Below are 18148 nucleotides of genomic sequence, written 5' to 3'. Positions count from 1 at the left end.
GATTTATGCCTGCCCATAGAGATTTATGGACCCAGTAGGGTTCCAGAATGCTCTGCAGGACACAGCTCCCCCTGGTGGTTCCTTAGATGAGCTGGTAGAAGACTGGCATAGCTGGCTTTCTGAAGCCATCGATGAAATCACTCCCAGACACGCCCTCTTTGCTCCCGTGCCAAAATAGCCCCTTGATATACTGAGCTAAGGAGGATGAAACGGGAGTTTAGACAGCTAAAGCAAGTTTGGTGGTGGAGTTGTGATGAAGTTGCAGGAGCATCTTATAGGACATTTATGAAAGCCTATGAGATGGCAGTGAAAGTAGTGAAGAAGGGTTGCTTCACAGCCTCCATTGCATCCACTAGCTTTCGCCCAGCACAATTGGTTTGGCCCTTAATATCTCTCACTGAGCAATCTCAAAATATTAGTGATTCGGCCATTAGCTGTGAGGCGTTTGTGAGCTTCTTCGCTGATAGTCTTGTCGTTCTGCTAGGATCTGCCCACTAATGCTGATACAGTAAGTGAACTGGAGGCCCCTTGGCTGTCTGCAGGTCCAGTGTTGGACCAATTCAGCCTGCTCTCTAGGATGCTGTGAAGCCCACCGCTTGCCTCTTTGGGCCATTTCTATCATGGCTGGTTAAAGCTGGCGGTGATGGAATGCAGGCTCCCCTGGTGGACATTATAAACCTGTCACTGAGTTCAGGGGTCTTCCTGGGGAGTTTAAAAGAGGCCAAGGTCAGGCCGCTCCTGAAAAAAACCATCTTTAGATCCTAGTGATCTGGCCAACTACCACCCATTATTGAACTTACTGTTCCTGGGAAAGGTAGCTGATAGAGCAGTGGCAGTGCAGCTCCAAGCTTTCTTGGCTGAAACCGCAGCTTTGGATCCCTTTCGATCTGGGTTCCGCACTAGCCATGGAATGGAGATGGCTTTGGTTGCTCTCATAGATGACCTCCACAGTAAGCTGGATCGAGGCAGGTCAGTGCTGCTGATATTGCTTGACCTGTTGGCAGCATCTGATATGGTTGACCCCACGATCTTCTGACCCACTGCCTTGCCAACATGGGGATCCAGAGGACAGCTTTACAGTGGCTTGTGTCCTTTCTTCAAGGTTGGGGACAGAGGGTGGCGCTAGGGGAGGGGGTTTCACCACGATACCCATTGGTATGTGGAGTCCCCCGGGGGGGCTATCCTCTCCCCAGTGCTATTTAACTATGCACCCCCTTCCCGAGCTGGCACAAAATTATGGGCTGGGGTGTCACCGGTATGCTGATGACACCCAGCTCTATCTGTTGATAAGTGGCCGGTTGGAGGCCACCCCAGAACTCCTCCTGGACAGGAGTTTGGAGGCTGTGGTGGAACACTCTTCCAGGAGAGATCAGGGCCCTGTGGGATTTGGTACAGTTCCTCATGGCCTCTGCAAAACAGAGTTCTTATGCCGGGCGGGCCTATGGTTGAGGGCAGTATTGGGCCTCTAGCCAATAGGCTACAGTTAGTTTTGGCCTCCCCCTCCTTCCTTCCTTTCTCCCCCTTGTATCTCCCCCTTTCTTCCCTTCTTTTAAGGTAAAGGTAAGGGATCCCTTGCTCGAAAGCCAGATGAGATGGCAGTGAAAGTAGTGAAGAAGGCCTCCATTGCATCCACTTCACAGCCTCCATTGCATGTACTAGCTTTCGCCCGGCACGTCCAAAGACGTTTCCGTGGTCATGTGGCCAGCATGACTAAACACCAAGGCGCACGGAATGCTGTTACCTTCCCACCGAAGCAGTACCTATTTATCTACTTGCAATTTCTTGCTTTCGAACTGCTAGGTTGGCAGGAGCTGGAACTAGAGACGGGAGCTCACTCCGTAATGCGGCACCCTGGGTCTCGAACTGCTGAACTACTGACCTTCCACAGCCTGCAGTTCAGCATCTTAACCACTTGAGCCACCCTTCTTTTAGATGTCTGTATATTGTCCCTCCGTATGTGTTTGATGGCCTCTGAAAGTGTATGGTAGCTGTCTTATTGATTTTATTGTATTTATTGACTGTAATTAATTGTATGTTGCATTTTAGAAGGTTTTAAATTGTATATTTATTAATTGTTGTCACCTGCTCTGAGCTGGTTTCAGGGAGAGCGGGCTATAAATCAAATCAAATAAATAACTATACCATTTTCCCAGGACATCAGTCCTTGCATAGTAACACAAACAAATGACTGCCGTCTTTTTACGTAAAGGCAACAGGCTTATACATAATACTCATGTTGCTATTGTCATTGCTTGATCAAATTTGATTATGTCTTCAGCAGACCTGTAACATCCATACTAATAACTTCTGGGATGTTTGGGATCCACATTGAACAGTGGGAGAGGCTCTTGCTAAAAAACAATTCCAAATGGTCATTTAATTCATTAAACATAGGAAGCTACCTCATGCTGAGTAAGACCTTGAGTCTATCAAAGTCATTATTTTTTGTGCTGACCAGCGAGTCTTCAGGCATTCAGACAGAGACCTGATCCTTTTAACTGGAGGTGCCAGGGATTGAGCCTAGGACCTTCTGCATACAAAGCAGATGCTCTGTCACTGAGCCACAGCCCCTCATAGCTGCCATGCTTAGACTTCTGTGTCAGGAAGCCATAATCCATTCTTTCTGGCTGATTGTAAGCAGAGATGCATCTATTTTTTGTAGTGTGTTTTCTGCCTATGCAAATAATAAATATGGCTTTCTGAAGTGCTGCTGATTCATTGCAGTGGGAATGCACACTTGTGCATCTCTTTATGAGATAATTCTTTGGAGTAAATGGTATCAAGAAGAATCACACAAACACAAACACAAAACTCCTAGCTAGAAACAAAGCTCTGTGTTGGTACTGTGGAGATGCAGACTGCTAGATAGAGGACTCCAAAGAACCATCAGAAGATACTATAGGTTTCCTGCAGTCTACTGAATTATTTCCTTTTTAGATACTTATGTTACACTTTCCTCAAGATTTTATTCTTCTGTGCTTTGTTACTTCGGTTTTCTGTGGATATACTAGCTTTTTTTTGTTATTGTTAAAGGAACCCCATCCAGCCCATTGTTTGTAACTCAGGATCCAATAGAAGATTTTGTGTTTGATGACAATACTTCTCCCAAGAGGACAGGTGAAAAAGGGAAGAAGAGACAGAAGCTTTTTTCAGAAAGGAGCTGCAGTTTTAGCACTGAAAGCAGAGCAGGCATGTTGCTGAAGAAAAGCAGCTTAGACTTGAACTCCAGTGAAGTCGCAATAATGATGGGAGCAGATGCAAAGATCCTCACAGCGGCTCTGTCTGGGGCCAAACCATCACCACCCCATACAAGTAAATCCCAGAGTTTTGACAACATAAGTGGTGACCAGCAACATTCTGGCTCAGACGCCTCTAGGACTTCTGAGAATGAAAATGCTTGGGATACAGAGGGTTGTTCATCACCTTTTCTGGAAAAGCTGGAGGAAGGACATGAACAGCTTGAAAATGGGCATGACAACAGTGCAGCCAACGCTGAGGACATTAACTCCAAACCCCTTAATGCCTCTCAGTCCAGAACTAGCCAGACAGAACTCAAAGAGACGGTGAACAAAAGAAATAGTCTTTATGGTGTAGTCAAGCCTGTTGAAAGGGAAGATGTTCAGGTGGGCCTGGACCCTTTATCTTTGCTGGCAACAGAGACGGTAGAGCCAAAATCTCCTGAACAGGAAGAAAAGATGTTGTCACCAGTAGCTGCACGCAATTTGGCTGATGAAATTGAAAGCTACATGAACCTGAAAAGTCCCTTGGGCAACAAATCATTCAGCATGGAACTACACGAGAAAGAGAGCAGCCAAGACGAAGCCTCTCCTAGTTCGCTTGGCCCTCCTTTAGACAGGCGATCGAGTCTACCTTTAGATTCTGCTCCACCACCCCAAGTTCAGAATGCCACTCGTAAAAGTCCAGCTGTTTCCCGATCCAAAACCTTTACTGGAAGACCAAAGCAACTGGCTCTTTCACGGACCCAAAAAGAACGGTCCACGTCTTTAACAGGATTGGGCCGTTCTTCACCACAGGCTGCATTTGGTTCAGTAGTTACAAGTTTTTCGGGCTTGAAGCTAGATCACATCTTATCTGGACCTAAAATAGATGTTCTGAAATCTAGCATGAAGCAAGCAGCTAATGTCGCCAGCAAAATGTGGGGAGCTGTAGCATCAGCATATAGCTATTCAGATGATGAGGCAAGTATGTTTTTAAGTGCTTCCTAACATCAAGTGGTTTAATCTTAAATTCTAATAGCAAAATCGGGATATCTTTAGATACTTAAATCCAGTGACAGAGCATGAACAGGCAAGACAGATCTTTCTACAAACTTGAAAAGGGCTCTAACTTTGCAGGAAAATGTGACATCTAAAAAAAAAATGCACTGGGCATCTTTAAAAAATCTGAAACTTATAAAAGGAGTGTCTGTAGCTTTAAGCAGTGAATTCCCTTAGTGGCTGTTGCTAGGGAACCATAGCATTCCAAGGCTTGCATCTGCCAGTAAAAGCAAGAGGGAGGAGGCAGAGCCCCTTCCAGGCCTATTTTGGCCATTGAAAGAGGGCACCTTGGGGCCAGGCATGACTAGGGTTGCCATCTCCAGGTTGGGAAATTCCTGGAGATTTGGGGTGGAGTCTGAGGAGGACAGGGTTTGGGGAGCGGAAAGGCCTCAGCCGGACATAATGCCATCAAGTCCACCCTCCAGATGAGCCGTTTTCTCCAGAGGGACAGATCTCTGTTGTCCAGTTGTAGTTCTGGCAAATCTCCAGGTCCCACCTGGAGGTTGGCAACCTGAGGCATGGTGCAGCCTCAGTGATTTGATACCACTTGATTTGCATGACTCAACTAGGCCTGGCTGCTTACTACTGTTCAATTTTTTTTAAAAAATCCACAACAACAATAAAAACATAATGAAAAACAGACAAACAAGAGGGGGATCACTTCAAAATGCAAAGCAGGTCTTTCCTTCTGCTGGCATATCTATTGCCTGCTCCACGCTACAGCCCTCATACTATGTGCCAAAAGACAAGAGCCATTCAGCTCATGCCTGTAGCCAAGGAGAAATTAACTCAGCTAGGTGTTCTTCAACAGCTGCTAGCCAGCTACAGGATCTTACCACTTCCTCTTCTGTTGTCAGTATCTCCATCCATCAACAGGGCTGGCAGGAGCTTGCAGATCCCAGCTGTGGTAACATCAGCAATGATGATGTATTTTGGTTGTGGCTGAGGTTAGTGAGCTCTTGCTGACACAAGTGGATTATTCCTCTAAGGGGGAAAAGCAGCTGAAGCCACCTTAAATGGTATACAAGTTTAGATATATGGAAGGGCTATCATGATTGGTTTGATTGTATCCTTTTTTAAAAAAAACCTGTACAGAATTAAAACAACAACAACACTGAAACAAAATAGCTGATACAAATGATAACCGTTAAATTACAAGTGTAACCATGAATTACAGCCATGAAGCACATGACAGTACTTCCAGTCTAACATTCATCTGGCTTTACCTTATTGTAGAATAAAACAAATGGCTGCCAATTTTGTGTAAACATATTTTGCAATAAATCTTTTCCATAAATGTTGAAGTTGCTAGTTTATCAATAAGAATAACAAACTAGCATTTCCTGAAATAGATATCTGCTGTAGGCAGAGTTTTCTGGGTCCCAAGTTTCTGCCAGTAGTGTTCTTGCTGACGTCAAGTTTTGTGCAAGGTACTTGTACATCTTTTTCATATCATCTCTATTAAGCCTACTAAAACCACCATTGGATCATGTGGTACTCCAAAATTTTCTCAGTTGCATCTAAGTCTGTTGCCAGCATCTTTTTGTAATCTGGCACTCCCACCATGTATAGATACCTACTTGTTACAGGCCTCTCGATCAAAAGTGATCCATTTTAGTAAGTCTGACAGGAATCTCCCTGCCCTGGATAGTCCAGTCTCATCAGATCTTGGCAGCTAAGCAGCGTCAGCCCCGATTAATGCTTGGATGAGAGAGACCACCACATGGAATTCCGGGACTGCTAGGCAGAGGCAGGCAATGGCAAACTACCTCTGAATGGCTTCTGCCCTGAAAACCCTTATGGGGGTTGCCTTGAGTCAGCTGTGACTTGATGGCACTTTCCACCTCCAATATGAAATACATTAGTTTAAAGCCATTCCTTCATATTCTGACATTCAGAGAAGAGATAAAAATGCCTTGTGCAATGTAAGACAGACTTTTTCTGGTATAGCTATTGATGCCCCTCCCCTCCCCCCATTACCTCCATAAACCAGACTCTGTCAATCAAGATGGCATGTATTTCAGCCATATGTTCCTTCTGCTGTTGATCTGATACCAGTTCAAACTCTATAAACATTCGTCGATTGTGGCTTAATTGTAATCTGCAGATAACCATACAAGGATTTAAGTGCTTGCTCAGTTCCTAGCTTATATTCTGCATCAACGTCAGTCTCTTACCCTTGCATTTCCAGCTTTGTACATTTCCATATTTCCGCATCTGCCTTCTCATGCTGTCATCCACTGTCTGTGCAAGGGCATTTTATTACCATCAGCTTTGTGTTCCTTTTCTCTGCTCCTGACATTTTACACTTTGCCTGTAGTATTCCCTGTGCCAGGTATGGCCTTTCTATATATAGGGTTGCCAACCTCCAGGTGGGTTCTGCAGTCCTTTTGGAACGACAGCGAATCTCTAGACTAGAGATCAGATAACCTAGAGAAAATGGCTGCTTTCGAAGTTGGACTCTGTGGCATCACAAGGCTGCCAAATTCCTGCCCCTTCCCAAAACTGAGTTTTCTACAAAAGTGTATTTGCTAGAACACCATATTTCCAAACTTCCTGGAATTTATATTATTTCTGACACTTATCTTGGTGTCTTCCATGGGGGAACAGGCCTGTGCTGCTTTGGCTGCCAATATAACACAGCACCAACAAGTTTTTCATGTGCGGTTTTCCCTACCCCCAGTCCCCTGGCATCAGCCACCTCCCTATATGCACACCAGGGTTTTCCGAGATTTTTTAAATTGACAATTGAATATTGTTATAACAATCTGTGTTTCAGTTCTCTGCACTCTTGGCATTTCATTTTTTTTAAGTCTCTGTTCCTTTAATTGCAGAGATATGCCTTGCCCCCTGTGCAACAAAAGGGGGGCTAGATACTGGAGAACCCAAAGTACAGATTGTTATATTCAATTGCGGATTAAAAGAAAAAAGCTCCCTTGATAGCACAAGGAGGAAATGGCTGCCGTGTGGGTGGGAGCAGGCAAATCTGAGCTTTCCCACCCACACAGCAGCTATTCCAGGCTTTACTGCAATCTTTCCCAAAACTAAGCAGCAAGGCAGGCTTGGGGGAATATTGGAGAAAAGCCAGGGATACTCTGAGATGTGTAGAAAAGCACAGCAATGGAGGGAAGCGGGGGGTGGGGGAATATTTCCTAACATCATTAACCCATAACCTGTGTGGAAACAGTTCTACTCTCATCATAAATGCTAAAGGACTTCCTCCTGAAGGGATCTGGAAAATTCAGTGAGCATTCCCTGTTCTATTCTCGATATGGTAACCTTGAAAAGCAACGATTTAAGGCACCACAGCTCTTTTCACTCAGATTAACTTAGTGTAGCATCAGCTTAAAAAAGCAAGAACCACTTTTATCAGAATGAGGTTTCCTTCCTACAAAATTGCTGTGTGTGGCATGCTGTTCATGTTCACCCATTCATTCATGTGGACTGGCGCTAGCCAGAGTTTGCTCTGTGCTGCTGCAAAGCATTCATGTTGATGCTTTACAGTGACATAGGGGAAGGGTTGCAGCGTTGGCAGATCCCCATACCAGTACTGCTCACTGCATGGATATTTCTCAGTTGAAATTGAACAACTCTTGTGGCAGATCCAGATCGGCAGCTGTGTTGTTCTGAAGCAGTAAAACAAAGTTTGAGTCCAGTGGCACCTTTAAGACCAACAAAGTTTTATTCAAGGTGTGAGCTTTTGTGTGCACACACACTTCCTCGGATACCTTGAATTAAACTTTATTGGTCTTAAAGGTGCCATTGGACTCAAATTTTGTTCTACTCTTGTGGCAGTTGTCCTTTCCTAACAATAAGCTCTTTCAACCAAAGGTCTTGAGCCATACAATAAAAATCACAGTTCAGACATCAATAACAATTACAGAATACTTGATAAAGGAACATTATGGCACTAGTAAAATCTCGAGATTGTCATGTTAATATGTAGCAGGAGAGTGTTTCAAAGAATAAACAATAATTTGGCCACATGTAACCGCAGGACTAACATCAGTTAACAAAAAAGAAACTACCTGGGGTTCAATAGCAAATTGGTACTTGCTCAAAATGGGGGAATTCCAAAATTGTCGCAATGAAGACAGTTGACCACAAAATAACAGAATGTGATCAACAGTGTCAATCATGTCAGAAGCACAACAACAGAGGTGGCCAGAGAATGGAGTATTAGCAAAATGCCCCTTCGACTCAGCTGCAGGCAAAGGGTTTGGTCCACCTAGCATAAATGTGCGGCAGTTGCTAAGACCAGTAAGATATTTTAAATATGGAGGGAGATTTGGGAGGGGAGATGATTCCAAGGGCTATGTCTTTGATTGGGTAAAACTTGAAATACTTTAAGCACTTTTCCCCTCTTCATTGCCAGAAGACATGCTACTTATGTATTTCTCAGTAGTTACAAGTAAATGTCAACAAAATAGGAGATACTGAGAAACTTATTTTGTGTCTTTTTTTATTTGAAGGATGAAGGGAGTCGGCTGGATTTTACCTTTCCTGCTGGCTTTGAAGACCAAATTTTAGGTGTCAATCAGTCACAAAAAACAGGCATTGCAGGACTCGCAACCAGTGACCTTGCACAGAGCACAACTAGTCTTGGCAGCAGCAACAGTAGTGGAGATGCAGGGAAGCTACACTGCCCAACAGGTATGGACATTGCCTTTGTAACGACAGTGAGTCATCTTCTTCTTGAACATTTGGAAAAGTCTGTGTGGTGTAGTGGCTGAAGTGTTAGACTAGGACTTGAAGGAGGGGCTCGGTTCTAATCCTTACTAGGCCATGAGGAACCTCTCTGAGGGACCTTAGATCAGTCTCTGTCTAATCTACCTAACAGGGTGGTTAGAATAAGATTGAGGAAGAGAGAACCATGTATGCTGCCCTGAGCTCCTTGGAGGAAGGGTGGGATTAAAAATGTAGATAGAAATCAAGGTATGATTTTAATTGCCTGAGTATCTCACAGAATCAGGGGAGTTCTTCATTCAAATAACTGTGGGGTCTTTCCGGGTTTGGTTGTTTATGGTATTCTGCAGTAATATGTCCCAAGAAGAGGGAAAAGGACTCGTCCAAATAATGTACATTGGCATTAGGTAAACAAAAAGCTTTAATCTTCTGAAAGTTGTGGATGTCATCCTGTCAGTTCTCCTGAAATTCATTCATAACTATCGATGCTGATTTACACTCATGGCAAATTCTGCTTGGATAAGCAGTGTGTCAGCTAGAGATGCCTACTGCCTCTGAAGTTCCAAAATGTACTTTGGAGGAATGAGTTGCTCTTGCTGAGATTCATGAGCTGCTGGCTTGCAGGCTTAGCAAATAGATTGCTCCTGTGAATGAATATATAATGCAAGCATGCTCTTATACTGAGATGAAATGGCAGAAATCTGTTTAATTTGAAACCATCCCAACATGCTGCTTTGTGAGAGGAGAACACATGTGAGTTCACGCACTGGCAACCAGCAGTCAGGATCCCTTCAGAAATGCTGTACAATGAGTCTCCTTCACCAGCTTTTCCATTGGTGAAAAAGGCATCAAGGAATGTCTTTAGGGTACCCCACTGGCTTTGCTGGGAATCAGGGGACCATGGATAAAAGACACATGGAATAGGGGTGGTAGTAAGGAAGGGAACTGAGTGAGATTGAGAAGTGCTGGCTGGGTCCCACTCAGTGTGTTTTTAAAAACTATCTCTTATGAGCACAAATAGTCTTAAGAGATTAAGAGTTTCATTTGAATGTTAAACAATGAAAGCAATTAAAATTAAATGATTGTTTATCTCAAAAAGATGATGGCATCACTCATTTCAGTGTTGTTACAGCAGGTCTTCATTGCTGCTACCTAAACTTCAAGTGTAGTTGCCTTGTATTTTTATACAGGTGAAGCTCCATTCTCTAGAGGTATGAAGTGTGTGGATTTTGAAAAGTCTGAACATGGCTCTTCCCAGAACACCAGTTTGTCTAGTATCTTCCAGAACTGTGCAATGGAGGTAACATTGATCATTTTAAGGATGTGCTTTATATTTTGCAGGAACCTTTCAGTATCTGGTAGTATCAGGCTTTGTTTTACTTTACGGAAATGAAAGCTGCCTTTAAAAATGCCCACTGGAATTATCTCAGAATCTTCCCTGGGAATTTTGTAAACATACAAAAGTGTTATCTTTTTTTTTTTAAATCCTTTTTAAAATGTTCTCTGTAGAATTTGCTGTTACTTAAAGATTTTTTTAAAAAACCAGAATAGCTTTTTAGACACTGCTTATGTGCAGTGCTAAAACCATGGTGATCAAGATTGGTTTTACGATTGAGTACAGACGCCTTTCAAAAAGTGGTTATATTGTTGGATGTAAAGTGGGATAGGATTTGAAGGACAAAACCCCACAGTGGGCAGAACAACTCAAAAACTAGAACCAAGTGCCAAATGTTTTGAGCTGCCTGTCTGCCTCTTTACTCCCTTACCCTTTCTTTCTGTCCGTGTACAAAATGTTTTTGGCAGGTCTTAATGTCAAGCTGTTCTCAGTGTCGCGTATGTGGAGCACTAGTTTATGATGAAGAAATCATGGCAGGATGGACTGCAGATGACTCTAATTTGAATACTACCTGCCCATTCTGCAAAAGCACTTTCTTACCTCTTCTTAATGTGGAGTTTAAAGACTTGCGTGGATATGCAAGGTTGGTAGGCTTGCTGTGGGCAGCATTTTTTGCCATTAATCGCTGATTATGTATTTGCATGTTTTGTCATTAGCAGCTAATGGCATGTTAACTTGGGTAGTAATTGGGATAATGGAATTTAAACTTTGTAACACTATGTAAATTGTTTCTCTCTTGGTTATGTCTCTGAAGGCAGATAAGATTTTATTTTGTACAATAGCATGAGGGGGTGCTTGTAGTTCATTTGTGGACTTTTTGGCTTGATATTCCTTTTTGTCTTATGATCTTCTGTACACTTATAAATTGATTCCTGGTCTGTTTGGGAGCAGTGTTCCCTCTAAGCTGAGTTAGTGTGAGCTAGCTCACCATTTTTTAGCCTCCAGCTCACACGTTTTTGTCTTAGCTCAGGAAGGAGGGCTCCAGAGCACACTAATTTATGCAGTAGCCAAATCGCGTGCTCACAACTTTAATGCCAGTAGCTCACAAAGTAGAATTTTTGCTCACAAGACTCCGCGGCTTAGAGGGAACACTGTTTGGGAGTACAGTTAGATAAAGCAAAAACCAGCATGATGCATTCTAACCTTTTTCTTGTTATCTTACTAGCTTATTTTTGAAACCAAGTACCTCTGGTGATAGTTTACACAGCAGTAACATTCCATTAACCACTGATTCACTGGAGCAGAAGACTGTTTCTGATTCTCTGGAGCAGAAGACTGCAACTGATTTGATCAGTTTTGAAGAACCCTCAAATACCAACCCAACCATTGTTGAAGAAAACAGCACCACAGCTATGCAAAGGTACAGAAATCTTAATTTCTGGGGAAACTTGTTGGACTCTGATTTTTCAGGAATAAGAATGGCATTCAAGACTGTTAGAAACAAGCTTATGCTGGAATGGTAGCATGCTTAGCAGAGTGTAAAAATCAGTATTATTTGAGTCACTTAACTCATAGAGTCAGTGAATAGAATGACTGATTGGATGTAGGTTTTGGAGACTTGAAGCCACATACCCTTTCAAGCAAGGTCACGCTTCTTCAATATTGCACATGGCTATTCTATATTTAATACCCTAGTAAGCTTTTGTTTAACAAAAATTTTCAAGGAAATTTGACTTATAAGCAACATAAGAAGAGCCCTTATGAATCAGACCAGTGGTCCATCTAGTCCAGCATCTTGATTCACATAGTGGCCAGGAAGTTTGCTCTGGAGGGCCAACAAACAGGGCATAGAGGATGCTGCTTCCTAGCATTCGTATTCAGAGGCCCACTTCCGCTGTATATGGTGGTTCTCTTTAGTCACCATGGATGGACCTGTTCTCCATGAATCTGTCTAATCTCCTTTTAAAGCTACCTGTGTTCATGATTATTATTACATCTACTGGCAGTTAATTCTACAATTTGATAATCACTCATTGAGTTAAAAAAAATCCTTTTGCCCATCATGAATCTACTGCCCATCATCTTTTTTGGACATATTATGGGAGAGGGAGAAAATTTCTTCATCCTATGCATTACTTTATAAACCTCTGTCATATTCCCCTCCTGGTTAGTAGTCTTTTTTCTAGAGAAGAAGAGGAGAGAAGAGATTGGATTTATACCCCACCCTTTACTACCCAAAGGTGTCTCAGAGCGGTTTACAAACTCCTTTCCCTTCCCCTCCCCACAACAGACACCCTGTGAGGTAGGTGGGGCTGAGAGAGCTCTTGACAGAAACTGCTCTTTTTCAAGGACCACTCTTATCAGAACTACGGCTTGCCCAAGGTCACATCAGCAGGTGCAAGTGGAGGAGTGGGGAATCAAACCCGGTTCTCCCAGATTAGAGTCCGCGCACTTAACCAGTACACCCAGACTCTTTAGCCTTCCCTTTCTAGGCTACGCCTTATTCATCTTGGTTACTTTCTTCTGCACTTTTTCTAGTTCTACAATATCCTTCTTGAGATATGGCAAGCAGAACTCCAGATGAGGCTGTACCACAAAAACTCCCAACTTCAAGTATAGGCTAATGGAGTCTGAACTTGCTGAGACTGAGAGGGAGAAAGATCTTGAGATCATAGTGGATAGCTCAATGGAAGTGTCAACCCAGTGTGCTGCAGTGGTAAAAAAGGCAAACTCTATGATAGGGATAATGATGATGATGATGATGATGATGATGATAATAATAATGCTTTCGATTTATTAATCGCTTTCCCCACAAGTGGGCTCAAAGTGATTTACAGTTATTCTTTAGATAGGGGACTAACAATGTTTTTCATAGGGGGATAGGGAAGACAACATATAATTCATTTAAGTTGCATATAAAACGGCTGATATTATAATGCCCTTGTATAGATCTATGGTGCGGCCACATTTGAAATACTGTTTACGGTTCTGGTTGCTGTATCTCAAAAAGGACATCACAGAGCTGGAAAAAGTACACAGGAGGGCAACCAAGATGATTAGAGGGTTGGAGCACCTTCCCTATGAGGAAAGGCTGAAGAGTCTTGGACTTTTCAGTTTAGAAAAGAGGTGACTGAGGGAGGGACATGGGGTGGAGAGAGTTGACAAAGAGAAATTTTTCTCCCTCTACCCAAATACTAGAACTCGAGGACATCCAATGAAGCTGATGGGCAGTAGATTCAGGATGGAGAAAAGGAAATACTTCTTTGCACAGAGCGTGATTAAAATGTAGAATTCGTTGGCAGAGGGTGTAGTGATGGCCACAGGAATAGGCAGCTTTAAAAGGGGGTTGGATAGATTAATGGAGGATAGGTCTCAGTGGCTACTAGCCATGGTGACTGTGGGGGACCTCCACATTCAGAGGCACTAAGCCTCTGAATCCCAGTGCCAGGAAGCAACATCAGGGGAAGGTCTTGACCTCTATGCCCTGTTGTTGGCCCTCCAGAGGAACCGGCTGGCCACTGTGTGAGACAGGATGCTGGAATAGATGGACCACTCGTCTGATCCAGCAGGGCTCTTTTTATGTTCACAAATCTATACAGGGGCTCTACAATATTGACCATTATATTTTCCTTTCTTTTCCTGATACTGCCCAGCCTGGAGTTTGCCTTCTTCACTACTGCCAGTTTCATCGAGCTTCTGGTGTACAAGAAACTAGCGGCCCTGGCCTGGATAGCCCAGGCAAGCCTAATCTGGTCACATCTTGGAAACTAAGCAGGGTCGACTCTGGCAAGTACTTGGATGGGAGACCTCCTTGGAATACCAGCAGTCGGGAGGCGGGGGCAGGCTTTATTCAGCCACCTCTCTGAATAATCCTCCAGGCCCCCAGGAGGGGTCAGTCACCAGAGGTCGCTATGACTTCCAGGTGCACACACACTCACTCACACACACATATAAAAAATACCCCAAAAAAGTTAAAAAGAAACTCAATTAGTGCAGAGGCCAAGGCTGTGAGCATGAGGAAGTTAATATTTTACCACCTGTATATTCTTGCACTGTTTTCAAGCAGCAGGATAGCAGAAGAGAGTGGGGACCTCAGACCTGCGCGTCCGTCTGCTGCAAATAACACACCCAAGCGAGGAGCTTCTCTGACTCGGAGCCACAGTGTTGGTGGCCCCCTGCAAAATATTGATCTGTTGCAGAGGCCGTCTCATTGCATTTCAACAGTTAGCCTTCCTAACAGTTTACAGGAGGCCATGGTAAATTCTTGATCATATTTCCTTGTTAATCTAATTTGTTTTCAGCTAATGGCTAGTCAGTGTAGGTGCCACCAGTCAGCCTTTGTAGTGTAGAGCATCTTTGAGCATTAGCATTGGGGGGAGAGGGTGTAGTTTCCCTAGGAATCAAGAGGGATTTTTGCAGTAAGCATACAGGAAATTCTGTGGTGCTCCTGAGATGGAGAAAGTACAGAAGGGGCATGTCTGAGAGATTTCCTTATGCAGTTTAAGCTTTAATTATAATGTAGTTTACACTACATAATTATTGTTTGAGTAAGTACTGGTTTAATCATCATCATACTATTTACAATCAAATTTGCATTATAGCTTGTGTTCTGCTCCAAGAGTAATGTGGGTTATTGGCTCTTTGAGATTTTAATAAGGGAAACTGCTCCACCATTCTTAGTTTGCAAACTAACTATTGCCAATGTTCTCCAGGATCCCATAGCAAAAAGGCCAAATCCTTTACCTGTATCTGTGCCCTATTTGAGCCCTTTGGTACTCCGAAAAGAGTTGGAATCTTTGCTGGAGAATGAAGGAGAACAGGTGATCCACACTTCAACATTTATCAATCAACATCCCATTATTTTCTGGAACTTAGTGTGGTGTTTCCGTCGCTTGGATCTCCCAAGTAACTTGCCAGGGCTCATTCTGACTTCAGAACACTGCAATGAGGGTGTCCAGGTAGGTTGACTCCAAGGCCCATGTTTATGTTAGAGCATTTGGGTTGACATCTTTGGTTATGTAAAGAGGAGGCAATCCAAAGACACTGAGGGGGATTGGTGTGCGTGTGTGTGTTTGCACCAGTATCCTGTTATCTCTGAACTGCAATGTAGAGAGTACCAATACCACCGAATAGCCGCAAATGCCAATAACAGTAAACAGCATTGCTTAAAAGTGTTCTGAACTTGCTGAACTGAATGTTGGTTGCGAAAAGGACACTGAAGTTAAAAGGCTGGTTGAGCAAAGATGAGAACATATTATGAAGATACTAACAAGCTTAGAGCATGATCCAGCCAGACTTAAGTTCTCATGGTTTCCACGGAAGAAATCTAAGCATGCGTTTGACTCTTCTGTAGAGATCAATAAGATACCAAATTGTTTAACTTTAGATAGTAGCTGTGAGGATACTGGGTTGCTCACCCAGTGAGTCCTCCCAGAGTAGGTGCAGATAAGAAGCCATAAAACTCAAATGTTATATCTATATATTTATATGTGTGTGTACATTTTATACATACATTTATATATATAAATACAAAGAAAGGCAAATTCAAGCCAACATGGTTCTAAAAGTCATGCAAGAAAAAAGAACAAAGGCTGCCTTAATTGCCTGAATTACTATACTCTGGATCAGGCAGCACGAAACTTAGGTTCAGAAGTGTAGGCCTCTGTGTAGAGTGGTCTGTATCTCCAACATTTGCAAAGCAGCAAGACAGGTCTTTAGTCATGTAGAATCTCAGGTAGCTAGCTGGTATTACCAACTGTGTTACAGTTATACTTTAGGGTCAGGGGATCAGGTGAGAGCAACAACCAATCAATATGCGCTGCTTCAAGATGGTTCCAGAACCTCACGTCATACATCCTACTCTTACCCCTCCTATCTCAAAGAACTGTTCTCATGTGAAACTAATTTTCGGCTGTGATGTTACATCCTTGAGAGATGATAAGAAGGCAGGCCAGCATGGCCACCTTAACACCATCTGCAAGGGAGACAGTCAACAGCAACCTTAACCCTTAAGTGTATGACGAAATCCAGCTTTGCCTCACAGTAACGTTCAAACTTTGGATGCCATCCCTCCACTTTAATGTTAAAGAGCTTGATCAGTCAGAAAATAACAAAGTGTCATCAGAATGAACTCTGGTTGGCCATCTTTAAGGGCATGTGATGCTTGGGATCCATTCTTGGATTCCCCAGGTGTGCGACTGAACTTCAACTGTAGTCCTGGGGAAATAGAAATCAGAATGTCAATGATTGGTAAAGGGGGAGGGGATTCTTCCATGCAGTTGTCATTTGGTAAAAAACCCTGCCCCAATTGCCTTAAGTCCTGAGAAGGGGATGAAAACAGATTCCCTCTCAGAATGTACATCAGTAAAATGTGAGATTGGGAGTGGGAAAGAAGGAAATTCCTTCTTTATGCCACAGCCCTACTCCAAATTCAGTCCAACACAACTGCTGTTTTGCAGTTCAGTTACATGTCTGGAAATCCAGACATGGATTTCCAGTGTCACAGTTGTTTTGCCCTAAGTGGTGGTCCATAACGTGTTTCAGTTTAGAAACGCAGTTATCAGGGATGTGGCTTGTTACTCTGGAGACACACTTCCAAGTAAACAGTCATAACATAAGCAGGTGACTTTCCTCAGTCTCTTGTATGAATGAACTTCTGCACATGACGAAATCATTTCAGAATTTGGGTTGATTTGAAGGTACATTCTGGGTTTTTAAGGCAACTGTTGGTGATTCAGCTAGCCCAGAATGGAAATCTTTATTTATTTGATTCATTTATACCCTGCCTTTCTCCCCAAAGTGGCTTACATCATTTGCCTCTCCTCCATTTTATTCTCCCAACCACTCTGTAAGGTAGGTTAGGTTGAGAGAGTGTGACTAGACCAGGGTCACCCAGTGAGCTTCTATGGCACAAGTGGGGATTCAAACCTAGGTCTCCCAAGTAATAGTCCGACATTCTTAACCACTACACCGCACTAGCATGTTGTATTTAGTGTTGCAGAATTACTGGCAAATTGATAAGAGAGTTTGTTTCCTCCCATCTAGCTTCCTCTGTCCAATTTGTCTCAAGACAGCAAGCTAGTGTATATCCAGCTACTTTGGGACAACATCAATCTTCACCAGGAGCCTGGGGAGCCCTTGTATATATCGTGGAGAAATCTCAGTGAGTAAAATGTCCGTGACGATAGAGGGCCAATGGACAGGAAGCGCTTGTGCTGTTGGAAAATCTTCATTCTCCTCTGAATAGCAGATCTCTTTGGTAGCGCTTAAAGAGCAACGGATATAAGCATCAGCCCACAGCCAGCTGCAAGTGCATCCTTTGTGCGCTGATGTCACAGATTGTTCCAGAAATAGTCTTGCAGTGACATGGGAAAGCGGCCGGTCTAGTTGATGATCAGGAAGCTTATTTCTTACACTGAGAACAGTTTAAGTTACATAACATCAGAAGTTTCCAAGTTTTGTGTCTCTTCAACATTAGAATTTAGAATTTTTACTTTTTAAAGGATGAAAATGGATTTTCTTGGGATTCAAATTAAATAAGAAAGGAAGGGAAGAGAGAGAGAGAGAGAGAGAGAGAGAGAGAGAGACCCTCTGTCCCCCTACAGTCTTTTCCAGTGTTTTGGTGTTTTCATCTTACAGATTCCACGGAGAAGAAACCCTCAATAGCTTCAGACGAGCAGCAAGCAATAAGCACTTTAGTTGAAAATATCAGGCTAAGCATTCAGCACAATGATGTTGTTAAACCCATCAATCTCCTTGTACAGCAAAAGCACAATGGCAAGCGACAAAGGTAAAGGGGAGTGCCATGGTGCACCTGACAAATAAACTCAAGGGTAATATGCTGTTGAAG

At 43.1% G+C, this 18148-nt stretch overlaps 1 protein-coding gene across 1 annotated transcript in view; it reads left to right on the top strand.

Annotated features, from left to right (window-relative positions):
- Positions 1 to 18148, top strand: part of DENND4C (DENN/MADD domain containing 4C) — an 86262-nt gene that overhangs the window by 65444 nt on the left and 2670 nt on the right. The window contains exons 23-31 of the mRNA XM_015427780.1: positions 3034 to 4199; positions 8750 to 8930; positions 10154 to 10263; positions 10767 to 10942; positions 11525 to 11719; positions 14363 to 14555; positions 15012 to 15257; positions 17344 to 17461; positions 17938 to 18088. Coding sequence (XP_015283266.1) covers positions 3034 to 4199; positions 8750 to 8930; positions 10154 to 10263; positions 10767 to 10942; positions 11525 to 11719; positions 14363 to 14555; positions 15012 to 15257; positions 17344 to 17461; positions 17938 to 18088 — 2536 coding nt within the window. The remainder of the gene's footprint in view (positions 1 to 3033; positions 4200 to 8749; positions 8931 to 10153; positions 10264 to 10766; positions 10943 to 11524; positions 11720 to 14362; positions 14556 to 15011; positions 15258 to 17343; positions 17462 to 17937; positions 18089 to 18148) is intronic.

The sequence above is a fragment of the Gekko japonicus genome, unplaced genomic scaffold (genome assembly GCF_001447785.1).
Source record: "Gekko japonicus isolate JY-2015 unplaced genomic scaffold, Gekko_japonicus_V1.1 scaffold487, whole genome shotgun sequence".
Classification (NCBI taxonomy): domain Eukaryota; kingdom Metazoa; phylum Chordata; class Lepidosauria; order Squamata; family Gekkonidae; genus Gekko; species Gekko japonicus.
Note: the sequence above shows the minus strand (reverse complement) of the source record. Positions and strands in the feature narration are given on the sequence as shown.